The 14,214-nt window shown below is 48.8% G+C and overlaps 1 protein-coding gene across 2 annotated transcripts in view; it reads left to right on the top strand.

The window, feature by feature from the left end:
- The window catches only part of ATP9A (ATPase phospholipid transporting 9A (putative)), a 132,380-nt gene that overhangs the window by 23,317 nt on the left and 94,849 nt on the right, over positions 1-14,214 (top strand). For both annotated transcript variants that reach the window (XM_044919103.1, XM_021685903.2), the window contains exons 2-3: positions 8,573-8,717; positions 10,102-10,215. In XM_044919103.1, the coding sequence (XP_044775038.1) occupies positions 8,573-8,717; positions 10,102-10,215 (259 nt within the window). The remainder of the gene's footprint in view (positions 1-8,572; positions 8,718-10,101; positions 10,216-14,214) is intronic.

The raw sequence follows: 14,214 nt of genomic DNA, 5'->3' as shown, positions 1-14,214 counted from the left end.
CAGGAAGGTTCAACACACCATGGGGGCAATTCAACAAGTATTTACCGACTGCTTGCTGATTGTGGTTACACCCAGAGCAGAGATGATTATTTCCTTGGAGGCCAGCTCCTTGTTACAGTAGTTACCTTTTCCAGAAACATCGTTCCATTGGCGCTTCCGCCTGTAATACTTGCTCTCCCTTGCCTTTCAGCCAGATTGTGTGAAACCACCACACATCTGGTCAGCAGGCTGCCCACCATCAAAACCTTTGTTTGTTTTAGAGTCAAATCATAAGAAAATTTACTTTGATTTTCCTTTGTTTAAATGGTCAAGCTAGAAGCAGTGTACACTAAATTATTTCTGGCCTTATGTCTTAACCTCGTTGAATAGCTGTTGCTATCAATAGATAAGAACATTGTTTTATGTTTTCTTATCTGGAAAAAAAAAAACTTTTTTTTTTTAAAGATTTATTTGACACAAAGAGAAAGCACAAGTAGGCAGAGGGGGAAGGCAGAAAGAGAGGGAGAAGCAGGCTCTCCACTGAGCAGGGAGCCCGACGTGGGGCTCGATCCCAGGACCCGGGGATCATGACCTGAGCTGAAGGCAGCCGCTTAACCGACTGAGCCACCCAGGTGCCCCTGGAAAAAAAAATTAAGAGAAATATATGTACTATTAATTGAATGCCTGTTGTGTGCTATGTATTGTCATATGCCTTTCCTATATAAATTCCTTCATCCTCATAGAAATTCAGCAAGGCAGGTCTTACTGTCATTTTATAGACAGAGAAAGTGGCATCACAAAAGATGAGTAGCCCAAAGCCACATAGCCACTGTGGAGCCAGGCTGGGCTTGGCGCCCAAGTCCATATGACTTAAAAGCTGGTGTTCCCCCCCCCCCTTTTTTTTTAAAGATTTATTTATTTATTTGATAGAGACAGACAGCAAGAGAGGGAACACAAGCAGGGGGAGTGGGAGAAGGAGAAGCAGGCTTCCCACGGAGCAGAGGGCCTGATGTGGGGCTTGATCCCAGGACTCTGGGATCATGACCCGAGCCGAAGGCAGACGCTTAACGACTGAGCCACCCAGGTGCCCCAAAAGCTGGTGTTCCTTACTCTACCCGTTATGGCCCTGCTATTTCGAAACTATGGCTCTCATCTGTTATTTCTTCATTAGTTTCTCATTTTTTAAAGATTTTATTGGGCGCCTGGGTGGCTCAGTCGTTAAGCGTCTGCCTTCGGCTCGGGTCATGATCCCAGGGTTCTGGGATCCAGCCCCACATCGGGCTCCCTGCTCGGCGGGAAGCCTGCTTCTCCCTCTCCCACTCCCCCTGCTTGTGTTCCCTCTCTCGCTGTGTCTCTCTCTGTCAAATAAATAAATAAAATCTTTAAAGAAAAAAAAACACTTAAAAAGATTTTATTAGCGAGCGAGCACGAGCAGGGGGGAGGGGCAGAGGGAGAGGGAGAAGCAGACTCCCGGCTGAGCGGGGAACCCAATGTGGGTGGGGCTCGATCCCAGACTCTTGAGATCATGACCTAAGCTGAGGGGAGACGCTTAACCAACTGAGCCACCCACGCGCCCCTAATTTCTCATTCTGTCTTGTAGCCCATCTCCCTAGCGCGTCTAGAAGGCAGGAGTTACTTTGTGATGGCAAGTGGCAGACAGCTTGGTTTGGTGTTAAGAAACAATAGCAGCAATTCATGACACTCGGGTGACAACGCAGCCCCAGGCAGCTCCCCCTCTCGGGCCTCCAGGGGACCGAGGTCTGTACCCTAGACAGACTGGGAGTGGTGGTGGCAGCCACTAGGGTAGAGAGAGTTGCAGGGATCAATCCAGATGTTGAGAGGGAGCCTGGCTGCCACCTCTTCTGTTTGGAGGGGTGGAGGTGGGGGGAACTTGGTCGCTTGTAAATTTGCCAGCCCAAAGCTTCTACTGTGGGACAGTAGTTCCCCAAACATGGGCAGGCGAGGGCTCGAGGTACAGCCGTGATAACATCCCAGGTAATTCACAGGCAGGAACTAAATCACATTGAGACATGCGGTAAGGTACTTCTTTCCTTTTTCAATTTTCCTTCCATGTTTCTAATGCTGTCAGGGCAGACTCTTTAGTAGCCGACCCTCCTGTTGTCTCTGCAGTGTAAACAGCAGAAGCCTCAAGAGCCACAGGCTGGGAGCCGCTGACTCTGGCCTGAATTTAGTAACACTGTTTTCCATTGTGCTGGTTGTGATGTTTACCTTGTGTTTATGGCAGTGATACTGGTTTTCCATTCATGATAGTAGTACAAAGTTACCCTTTAAAATTTATGTAAATAAAATCTAGGGCGGGAGTTCTCCACCCCAGGCGCTGCTGGTATTTGGGGTTGGACCGTTCTTTGTTGGGGGGCTGTCCTGCACACCGTAGGCTGTTTAGCAGCATCCCTGCCCCCCCCCCCCGATGCAGGCAGTAGCTCCTTTCCCCCCAGGTGTGACAACCAAAAACGTCTCCAGACATTGCCAGGTACTTCTGGGCGGGGGGACCAGAAGTGACCCTAGCTGAGAACCCCCCGTTTTAGGTCAGCGAGTTTAGCCAGTACCATGAAGTTAGAAGGTAGAGGCAGTTGGACAGTCTAGGAAATGCTGTGTGCGTATGAAAATCGCTTAGCCTGATTGCTGTCGGTTGTGAGGGCCACTTACTGATGCTTACGTGAGTGTCCTTTGGCGCTGGTAGCCGATAAAGAGCGAGGTGGAAGGAGAGGTCGTGAAAGGGATGCTGTGAAGCAGTGCTGTCTAGTACAGCTTTCTGTCATGCTGGAAGGTTCTGGGTCTACACAGTCTAGTCCGTAGCTTCAGGCCACAGCTGGCTGTGGAGCACTCAGAATGTGGCTAGTGGGAACAGGGGCTGGAATTCTTCTGTTTTAATTAATCTAAACGTGAACAGCCCCATGTCATAGAAGCTACCAGGTCAGATGGCACTGCTCTAACGAAGCTAGAGCAGAGAGGTCAGGACGGTAGAATGCAGGCTGGAAGCTGTTAACCGCACACTTGAAAAGCTTAGACTCGGAGACACACAAAACCAACAGGATTGTGTCTTTAAGGACAGTGCAGCATGTGGCAGACAGGAAGATCAGACAGGAGATTTGGGGCAGTGGTTAACACAAACTCAACTAAAATTGGCTTGAGCAAAAGTAAGAACCAATTAATTGATTCCTGAGACGGAAAAGCCCAGGGAATGGACAGATGGGCAGACCTGTGCGCTCTTCCAAAGGTGTCAGGAGCCTTTGCATTCCTCCTGGTGACTCCCATTTTCAGGCCAGCTCTTCCCTAAACAAGATCAAAGGGGGACCACCTGCAACCCCTCGCTTGTTGTCTGCCACCTTAGCCACCTCAGGGTGAAGGGCACTTCTTTCTTAGTATTTCCAGTGATAATCGCAGCCAGGGGTCTTGCTGGCCTTTGTTGAACCCATCACCATGTCGCGGGTTCTGCTTGGCTCTGCCTGGGTCCTTGTGCTCACTGCACCTGGGGCTTGGAGATGGGGTTGGCCCAGCTAGCCCAGCTGGAGAGATGGAGGGAAGTGACTTGGTAAATTAGGATAAAGGATAATTATAGGATAGAGGAGGACTCTGGGGTAGTCTGAGCTGAGGGAGTGGACCCAAGGAAGGATGCACTTGGAAGGGGGCCTTTCCCCAAGGCTGGGGTACAGATGTACTTGGAGATGGTGTAATTGAGTTCAGGCTGCCGGAAGGCAGGGCGAGAGCTGGTCTGCAGGCATGGGGCAAGCAGAAAGTGATCTCGGGGTGCAGGTGGGGTGGCAGGCCCAGCTGGTGGTTGACACATTGGGCGTGCACTGGGATTGGGACACCGGGGGCTACAGTGACAGGAGAACTTCAGGAGACAAGCCTGGGGGTGAGGGGATCAGGGTGCTGGTGCAGAGGAGGCAGGATGTCCATACTGCGAGGGCCCCGGGAAAGTCTCCACAGTGGGGCTCGGAGGTCTCCAAGGGACTGCAGATCCTGAGCGGGTGGCTGGGCAGAGCACCATTGGGTGGCCTCATACCCATGCACTGATCCACTGGGTACCTCTGCCTGCAAAGCCCAGGAGAGACTCCTCCAGTGGTGTCCCCCCAGTGTCCTCTGCTGAGAGAGCTAGCAGCGTGCTGGCTGTGAGGGAGAGCAGGAGGGGACTCTGTCCTTTGTCCCAGAACAGGTAGTGGAGCTGAGCGGCGGGAGGTTTGCAACTGGCCCGAAGATGAGCCTGCAGGAGAACTTCTGTCCCAGCAGCATGGCAGCCATTGCTGTTGGGGCTCCTAAAGATCCTTCCAACTTTCTGAGATGATGCGAGCCTAGGGAAAAAAAAGCTGTAAGATAATTGTGCTGATGAGGCTGTTCATGGCAGTGCAAGGTGCTCTCAGGCGCTCTCAGGCTCTTAGCTCAGGATCTGGATCCCACAGGCCTGGGCTTAAGGCCAGCTTCCCCCACTCAGCGTGGAACAAAAGTAGTGTAGGTGTTGGAGAAATCACTGAGTCCTCTCGGGCTCAGTTTCTCCACTGTGAAAGTGGGGGCGATGCTTGTATGTGCCACGTAGGATTATTGTGAACATTAGATGAAATGTGCATTTCTCCTTTTTAAAAATTATTTCTTAAAAAGATTTTATTTATTTACTTGTTTTAGAGAGAGAGCGAGCATGCGTGAGTGGGGGGAGGGGCAGAAGGAGAGGGGGAGAGAGCATCTCAAGCGGACTCTGTGCCGAGCGTGGAGCCCAAGGCAGGGCTTGATCCTACAACTCTTGAGATCGTGACCTGAGCCAAAATCAAGAGTCAGATGCTCAATGGACTGAGCCACCCAGGCGCCCCTAGTGCATTTTTTTTTTAATGTTTGTTTAAAGACAGTACATTTCTACGTCTGTAATATTTTGAAAATCTGTACCCAGTGCCACCACTGTAGTCTGGACCACTGTCTCTGCCTGCCTGGATGATGACAGTAGCTTCCTGGATGACCTCCCTGTTCCTACTTTTCTTGGTTAATATACAGCTTTACTAAGATACAGTTCACATACCCTGCAATTCGCCTATCTGAAGTGTATAATTAGCAGTTTGTTTTTTTTAAGATTTTATTTATTTGAGAGAGGGAGAGAGCACAAGAGGGGGTAGAGTCAGAGGGAGAAGCAGACTCCCCGCTGAGCAGGGAGCCTGATGTGGGACTCGATCCCGGGACTCCGGGATCATGGCCTGAGCCGAAGGCAGTCACTTAACCAACTGAGCCACCCAGGCGCCCTATGATTAGCAGTTTTAAAGTATATTCGTAGAGTTGTGTAACCATCACCACAGTCAATATTCTAGCATGCCCATCACCCCAAAAAGGAACCTCACACCTCTTGATCTGTTTTTACTGTTAACCTACTGCAGTGTCTTTGTGTAACATCCAGACAGAACTTCTATTTTTATTTTTTTAAAGATTTTATTTATTTGAGAGAGAGAGAATGAGAGAGAAAGAGAGAGAGCGAGCATGAGAGGGGGGAGGGTCAGAGGGAGAAGCAGGCTCCCCACTGAGCAGGGACTCCAGGATCATGACCTGAGCTGAAGGCAGTCACCCAACCGACTGGGCCACCCAGGCACCCCAGACAGAACTTTTAAAAATGTCAATCAGATCATGCCGCCTCCTGCTTGTAACCCTTCCATGATCCCCACGGTGCATGGAGTAAAATCCAGACTCCCTGCCCCAGAGACAAGGCCCAGTATCATCTGGCCTCTCTTCTTCCTCTTCCTCCCTCCTTCCTTCCTTCCTTCTTTCCCCTGTGGTTGGTACACAACAGTCTTTCTAGGCAAGTGTGTAACCAGGCTGGTTCCCACCTCTGGATCTTGGCCCTTGGGGTTCCCTTCCAGTCTGCCCAGATTGTACTTCCTTGCATGGTCGCATGGCTGTTGCTACCTGTCCCTCAGCTCAGCTGTCACACCAGCCTCCCTGACCACCTGGTCTTCCAAAGCCACACCCCTCCCCCACGCCCTCTCTTGCCCAGGCCTTATTTTATTTTGGGTGGTTGTTTATGGTCTGTCTCCCTCCACTAAAGTAGAAGTTCCAGAGAGGGAGGACCTGTCTGTTTTGTTCACTCCTGAATGCCCAAGTGCCAGGGGAGGGCTTAGCACACCGAGCGCACAAGACGTAGCAGGTGACAAAAAAGAGTCAGTGATTACTTGTCTTATATTATTATTGTTGTTAGTGTTCAATAAATACTGTTGACCCGAAAGTCGGATTGATCATGTATTGGAAATGTGCAAGGTATATATAGCCAGTGCATGCAGAAAGTGAGTAAATGCAGTGACCGTCAGATTGGCTAAATGAGATGGCCTTGGGGTCAATTATACTGGGCTAGAGTGACACAGAGTTTTTATTTTATCCTGTCCTGAACACTTACCCTGTTTTGCAGTGGGACTGTGAGGAAGGAGAAGGCAAGGATCCTGTTCCAACATTCGGTCCCCATAGGACCTGGACTAGTCTAACTTCCTACCAGCTGGATATTTAATAAATGCTTACTCTTATGAATTGAGCTGGGAAAGAACCACATTGAGTCCCTGGATAATATGAAACATTGTAACTAAAGAATACATAGCAGAAGGTCTCCCTACTCCCTAGTCCCTACTCCCTCCTTCCCAAAGGGAACCAGTGCTGCATTTGAAGCATGTCTGCCTGTGGATCCTCTTGTGTTCATGCAAAGAGGAGCATCCTGGACACACCTTTTAGGCTCTTGCTTTTCGATTTAGCATATCTTGCAGAATGGGGCCATTTAGTGCATCCAGCTGCTCTCCTTGAAGGACTACTGTGGCTGTTCGTGTTGATTTCACCAGCCCCCTCTGTTTCCAGTCTTCTGCAGCCACAGTGCATATGCTGCAGTGACTTTCCACCTACTTTGTGCTCGTGCACAGATCTGCAGGTTAAGTAATGAATGGCTTAACCTGATAGCTTGAGGTGCAGAGCCTGCTGAAACAACACAGACAAAACGCATATGAACAGTCGACCTGATGCTTGGTTTTCTGAAATCCATTCTTCAGCTTTCATTAGTATGGGAGCCATCATTACAGGATTATTACAGGATGGGGAGAGGGGTCAGTCATGACCAGCGGGATGGCTTCCACAAATGAGAGAGGTGTGCTCCCTGTCCGATGATCCCCCCCCCCACATTCATTCAGCACTTAGCGCATGTCCCCCGGTGGCCCGCATGGGTGCTTCCCATCCATGGGCAGTAATCATGTTGGACTCCTCGAGGCTTCTGTCCCTGGCCTTTGGACAACGTAGAACAGGGCCAACACAGATGAGTAACGAGAAGTGAAACCTGTCCTTGTCACATACACTCCCCCCGAGCACCAGTTTACTGGAATGAAGATGCTATTTTTAAGAAAGAGCATTGTGTTTCATCCTGGAAATTTTGAGCATCTGGGCAGGCAGCTTGCTGATGCCTAGGGACCATGTTTGCTCAGCTCTGTACCCCAGCACCCCACCAGGACCTGCCTGGCCCATAGGAGGAGGGGGAGAAGGGTGGGCCGCGGTGTACCAGTATTTACATAAGTCATAATCTCCCTGTCTGCTTGGTTTCGCTTCACTTGGCAGTGTCACGAGGGGCTGGCTGGACGGGGGTTTCTCCCTCCCGGCCTGCGTACGTGGGGGCAGAGCGTACAATTGGACATGGGGTGTTTCCATCACAGTGCTTAATGAGGGCTTGTGATTCTTGAAATGCCTTGTATATGGGTTCTCCAGAAGGATGAGCTGCCTTTTTGGGGTGTTTTCAGAGTGTCTTTGTTCTGCTGGAGCTGCCCACATTGCCCTGCCTGGTGCGGGCCACCCGGGAGCAGGTGCACTCATGAGCTGACCTCGCAGGACAGCCCGGACAGCGGTGGGGGGGGGGGGGCAGTCAGTTGGCCCGCAGCTGGTACTCTGGCCCCGCTCCAGGTGACACCAGGCCCTGAGCCATTGTCTTCCTGGCTGGTTCCTCTGGGGTGCTGCTGAAAGGAGATCTGGGTGTCGAGAGGATATTCTTTCCCTTCTCCTTTACCTAGTTATCTTGGTGGAACCAGCAACCTTGACAGCATGGGGTGCTGGAAAGATACTAGGTTTTCAAATGAGATGGAGGCGGTTCAAGGCCAGACTCCCCTGTTTCTCACATCCTGGCAAACTTGGGTGCTTTATTTTTTATTTTATTTTTATTTTTTAAAGCAAACATTTTCATTTGGGCAATTAGAATTGGAATTTGGGAGACACAGATTGAAGTGGAAATCTGAGTTAGGTCCTCCTTGGGTGCTTCATTTAACTGTTGCGAGCTTTCCTCTCATCAGCAAAATGTGAAAGTAATAGTGCTAATGTATTGCTGTATCTTTACTTTTTTAACTTAAATCTCATTTTAAAAATGCATCTTATATTTTGAAATAAGTAATTTGGGCTTGGGCACAAACCATCTTTTATCTGGATCCCAGCTTCTTAGAAGCCTTGGCTCCGTTTTCCCTTCTCATGATGGATGAAGCCCCATTCGTGGCTCTTGTCCCGACCCAGGGCAGATGCTTGAGAGAAAAACATTCGGAGAAGAGTGGGCAGGTGTGGACGTGGCCTTGACAGTGTGATTTTGTCTTTCCCACAGGTGCTGTGAGTGGGTGCGATGCTGCGGCGGAGGGGAGCCCAGGCCCCGCACTGTATGGTTGGGGCATCCCGAGAAGAGGGACCAGAGGTACCCTCGGAATGTCATCAACAACCAGAAGTACAACTTCTTCACCTTTCTTCCTGGGGTACGTACAGCCAGGGACCGCTTTTTAGGAGACCCAGGTCCCCGTGGCAGAATAGCCTGTGTGTTTTCTAGGCTGCCTTAGCCACTGGCTGTTCATCTCCCAAAACCCCACACCAAAAAACCCCAAAACCCATCAGTCCCTAAATTCCTCCCCCTGTCGTCATGAAATGCATATTCACTCTAGGAAAGTCAGGAGACACAAATATAGAGAAAAATTTTAAGAGGTAAGTTTCATTCCTACCATCCAGAGAGAATTTCTGTGGATATTTTTGCTAATGGATGTTTCTGTTTGGCTTGGTATTTTATGCTGTGGAGTCACAGTGTTTCCACATTAACTTAGACCAATCCGTGGATGTGTACTCTACAAACCTCCCCCCCCCCCTTTAAATTGCATACCTATTTTTATCCACCAGAGCCTCCCACACACACCAGCTGACTTTAGAAGCAGGAACAGCAACCAGTTCCAGTGCTGGAAGGAAAAAAAAAATAATGACTCTTTGATTTATTGAGAGTACAGAAACACAAATGTGTAATGCTGTTGCTTAAGGTCAATTTGAATGTTGTTTTAGGGCGACTCCGACTATATTCATTGCTGCCTTCAACTCGGCCCCCCCCCAATCTCAGTATCTTAAATCAGGAAAATGTTTATTTCTCATTGATGGAAATTCTGGTGTACACGGGGCCACTCTCTTCCATGTTGTAGCTACGCTCTCTGGAATACAAGGCCACCCGTATCTCTGTGGCTGAGCAAGAGTGAGGGGGCCGAAAAAGGGCTGTTAATTGCCTTCGCCCCGGAGAGACATGTCATTTCTGCTCGGCGCCCCGGACAAGTCCTGAGGCACCAGTCCCACGCCCAGGGCACGTGGGCTCAGCCGAGGCTCTGCTGGAACCCACCTCCACCCAGGATGGGATTCTGCTGTATTTATTTTATGGTGTTGAGATCGTATCATGGAGATGATGATTTACCTTGTTTTCCTGATCAATCTTACAGTAGAGGCATTTTCCACTAAAACCTCCTTTTCACATTTTGAGGGGCCTACCTGTACTTAAGATGGTTTTTAAGAAATAACTCAGATAAAGTTGAATGCCCCTGGCATGCCTTCCCCCCCCCCCGCCCACCACCCCCAGGGGTACCCACTCTCTTGAAATTTATAATTTCCCTGTGTATCATTATTTATATTTTTACTTTTACAAATATTTTTATTACCCATGTGTATTTTCCTAGACAATATATAGAAGTGTTTAAAGTTCCCACGGAAGGTACCGTGGGAGTTGTGTTCTTGGGTAGGAATGCTTTCAGCGGAGGTTCCCCTCCTGCTAAACCTCCCCCGACCTCATCAGACAAGCCTTGACTGTCTTCCCTCTTTTCTCTCTCCTCATTCCAGGTGCTGTTTAACCAGTTCAAGTACTTTTTCAACCTCTATTTCTTACTTCTTGCCTGCTCTCAGTTTGTTCCTGAGATGAGACTTGGTGCCCTCTATACCTACTGGGTCCCCCTGGTGAGTAAATCGGCCTGGTTTGTTCAGTGACCTCGGGGCTTTGGGAACAGACACTTCTTTGTCTCTGTCACCCAGGCATCTGGAACTGGGATACGGCCTTTGAAGAGAGAGACCCTCCATCCCCCCGATATTCTCATGTTGAAGCTCCCTTTCATACACCACCAGGAGCAAACTCTGGTGAAGCCTGTGCTCCTGATTCATTGTGTCCATAAGTTGTTCGGTCTTTCATTTCTTCAGCTACTATGTATTACATACTTATTGTGCATTTCACCCCCTTCTAGACTCTGGGGACACAGTGGCAAGCAAGAAAGACGAGCTTCTGTCTTTGTGGGTTGTACTATTTGAATTGTTTTCTGAGATCGCCTTTTCTGTTTATGTAGAGTCTGTCGGCCTGAGAGTTTGAAAGGTACCAGGTTCTGTGCTTTGTGTACGAAGTCAGACAGAACTGGCCAGAATGCTCCTCCATTCCCTCCCTTACCTCCGTTTGGCAAGTGGTTATTGAGCCCCTGCTGTGTGTCAGGCACTGTGCTGGGTGCTGGGGACACAGCATTGAATGAAACAGATAAAAACTCCTGCCCTTGTGGAGTCGGTGTTCGGAAGGGATAGACAGTAAACAGATGAATGAAATCATTTTGAATTGTGAAAAGTGCCGCAGAGGTTATAGAATAAGGTCGCAGGCTAGATGGGCAATCCCAGGCGCATTTAATATTTGTTGAATGGATGAAGGTGGGGAAGGGAGGGGTGGAGGGGCAGCCTTAGCCGGTGTGGCCATGGAAAGCCTCTTGAGGAGGGGATGGGCAGAAGAGTAGGAGGGCAGGAGTATTCCAACTACGGGAACAGCCGTGCAAAGGCCCTGCAGTAGGCATGTGCTTGGAGCATTTGAAGAATAGAAGGAAACCCAGTGTGACTGGGGGGTGGAGAGGGTGAAACTGACATCTCTTCTCCATATAGAGGCTGCCTGTTTCTCACTAAGTTAGGTGGGACTTGGGACACTTGAATTCTCTGTTCACAAATATTGTTGAAGTTTTAATTGGGAGAAGACTGTTAAAGTAGAAAAGATCTAAGCCTTCCTTAAAGAAGTAAGAACAGGATTTTTTTACTTGTCGTATTAGCAGACAAGTCAGGCCAGCAGCTGAGAAAAGAGAAAGGAGAGGGGATTCGTTTTTCCCACCGAACAGCAAGGGTGCTTTGGGGACGTGCAAGCTGTTCTGTCCTGCTGTCATTTGTAGGTGAGGTAGGACTCTGGGGGCGGGAGCAAACTTTTGTTTGCATCCTTCCCTCGCATAACAAACATTCCAGTCTGCGTTCTTACACCCGGAATGGAATGCTGCGGACTCAGAGGCTGGGCTGCCACAATCGAGCCTTGGGAGAGCTGGGGAGCTCCTGTCCCGTCCAAGATGGAAGGCGCTGCTCCATTGTCGCAGGTCCAGACGTGGACCTGGAGTTGCCAGTCCCCGGAGTTAGAAACTTTAGAGTTTTATATGAAATACCCCAATTTTATTTGAGTTTTTTTGTTCCACTGTTTACTACATACCTATATAGAGTCAAACCCTAAGTTGCTTATTTTTAAAAAGTTAGTCTCTGGGGCACCTGGGTGGCTCAGATGGTTAAGTGTCTGCCTTCAGCTCAGGTCATGATCCCAGGGTCCTGGGATCGAGCCCCACATCGGGCTCCTGGCTCAGCGGGGAGCCTGCTTCTTCCTCTCCCTCTGCCTCTCTCCCTGCTCATGCTCTCTCTCTCTCTCTATCTCTGTGTCTCAAATGAATAAATAAAAATTTTTAAAAAATAAAAATAAAAAAATAAAAAGTCTCTAATGTATATAAAAATATAATTTATCACATTGCCTTCCGTTGGTTCCCTTTTTGAAGTGTAGTTATTTGAAAGGTAATACATTCACATGATGCATGAAACATAAAAACGTTCCCAGTGAAAATCTCCCTCCTGTCCAGTCCAGCTGGGCTGGAGCAAGTGGTGGGGACTAGGATGGCCTAGAAGACCCCCCCCACCCCCCCTTCTAAATTAAAGGGCCCGGCCCCAGCTCCTGCCTCTGTCACCTTGCTGAAGTGATGCCTAGAGGTTCCTGAGAAGCCTGACCTTCAGTGTGTGCGGTACTGTGACCCCAGCCACCTCTACCATCTCCCTGTCTGCCCGCTCACTCACCTGTTCCCCCCCACCCCAAACTGTGAACTGTGGCCGCAGATAGAAACCAGGCAGGTGAATAGCAGCCTCTGGTGGCCCTGAGCTTCCTGCCTCTGCGTCCGTGTCTCATTTATAAGCAGCTTTTCCTATGAAGGCTTAGGACTGCAAGGGGATGTGAGTGTTGGTTTGCCTCTTCCCCCGGGGCTGCAGAGAAGGAGGTTTGGGGTCAAAGACAAAGTAGATGGCATCTATTTCTAGGTGTGACTATAGCTGATTTCCCCTAGATTTTTTTTAAAATATTTCAGAAAGTTTTTTTTTATTAAGATTTTATTTATAGAGAGAGAGAGAGAGTGCACACAAGCGGGGGGGATGGGTCCAAGGAGAAGCAGACTCCCCACTGAGCAGGGAGCCCGATATGGGGCTCCAGGATCATGACCTGAGCTGAGGGCAGACGCCTAACTGACTGAACTACCCAGGTGTCGTCCTCCCCTAGATTTTTCTGTGCAGAGTCTGTTTCCAGTTCTGGACTAGAAGACGTATTTGAAATGTCTCTGACTACCCCGAAAGGCCTCGCCTTCCAAACCCAGCTGTAAATAAGCGCCGTGGTTCTGAATGAGGGCTGAGAGCCACACAGCTGAGGTGTGGTTCCTGGCTACACTTTGAGAAATTAGATAATTTGAATCTCAGTTTTCTCATCTGTAAAACAGGGATGATCATGTCTCCTTCCCTGGCTTGTTGGAAGAATTAAATGAAGTACTACAAATAAGATGCCTCTTGAGAGCACATACTCTCATTTGAATTTTAAAATCCTGGCACTAGTAACATTGTTCATTGGATGAAGATTTTGCTTTTTTTTTTTTTTTAAGATTTTACTTATTTATTCGACAGAGAGACAGCGAGAGAGGGAACACAAGCAGGGGGAGCGGGAGAGGGAGAAGCAGGCTTCCTGCGGAGCAGGAATCATGGCCTGAGCTTTAACGACTGAGCCACCCAGGCGCCCCAAGGTTTAGCTTTTGATAACTTTTTTTTTTTTTTGGTACTAATGTATTAGAGGGAGAAATTCCTCAATAGATAGCTGAAATAATCCATAAAGTTGTATGAAGACCAAATAATCTAGATTTTTTTGTTGCTGTTGAGATCTACTCTGTGTACCTTAAGATAGAGAGATACTACATTCACAAAGTGGTGAGCTTTCCAACTTCTGTCAGCACCCATGGAAACAGCGCCTCAGTCGAATACAGAACATTTTCATCACCCTAGTTCCCTAATGCCCCTTTCCAGTCACCCCATCCTGAACCAGAGGCAACTGCTTTTCTGATTTCTAGCTCATAGATTTGTTTTGCTTTGTTGTACTCTATTTTGACGTACAACTTTACAAAAGGAGGCTTAGCACCTTCAGAATGGCTTGTCTGGGCGCTAATCAGAGGCTGTCACTGCCTCTGATTCTTTTACAAGCTCAGACAACCCCAGGCCTCCCTATTAAAGCCTCTCTCTAAATATCTGTGGCTATGAAGGACCTCTGAAGTTGCATAGCTGCAATTTATTTCTGGACTACATTTGCATCTCTTTGTGAAAGCATTTTCTAGCCCCAGGGACGGCATGTCCTCTGGGATTAATGGGAACTGTGTGTTTGGGCGTGGGGTGCGGGGAACAGATAGGATAATTTAGGAGGCCGTATTTATGGGCCCCAGGGAGGTTAGCGGCTCCTGTCTTTGTAGGAGCGCACACTTTCCACTCTCATCGATGGGATTTAGCTGGGCCCACGCAGAGGGAAATAGAAACTGGAACATTTGAAAAAATAAACAGCAAACACCTGGATTCTGGCCCCAAACAAGGAAACTGGCAGCTTGGGGGGCGGGG

Source organism: Neomonachus schauinslandi, chromosome 10 (assembly GCF_002201575.2).
Source record: "Neomonachus schauinslandi chromosome 10, ASM220157v2, whole genome shotgun sequence".
Lineage (NCBI taxonomy): Eukaryota > Metazoa > Chordata > Mammalia > Carnivora > Phocidae > Neomonachus > Neomonachus schauinslandi.
The sequence above is the reverse complement of the archived record's forward strand: the minus strand, read 5'-3'. Positions and strand labels throughout refer to the sequence as shown.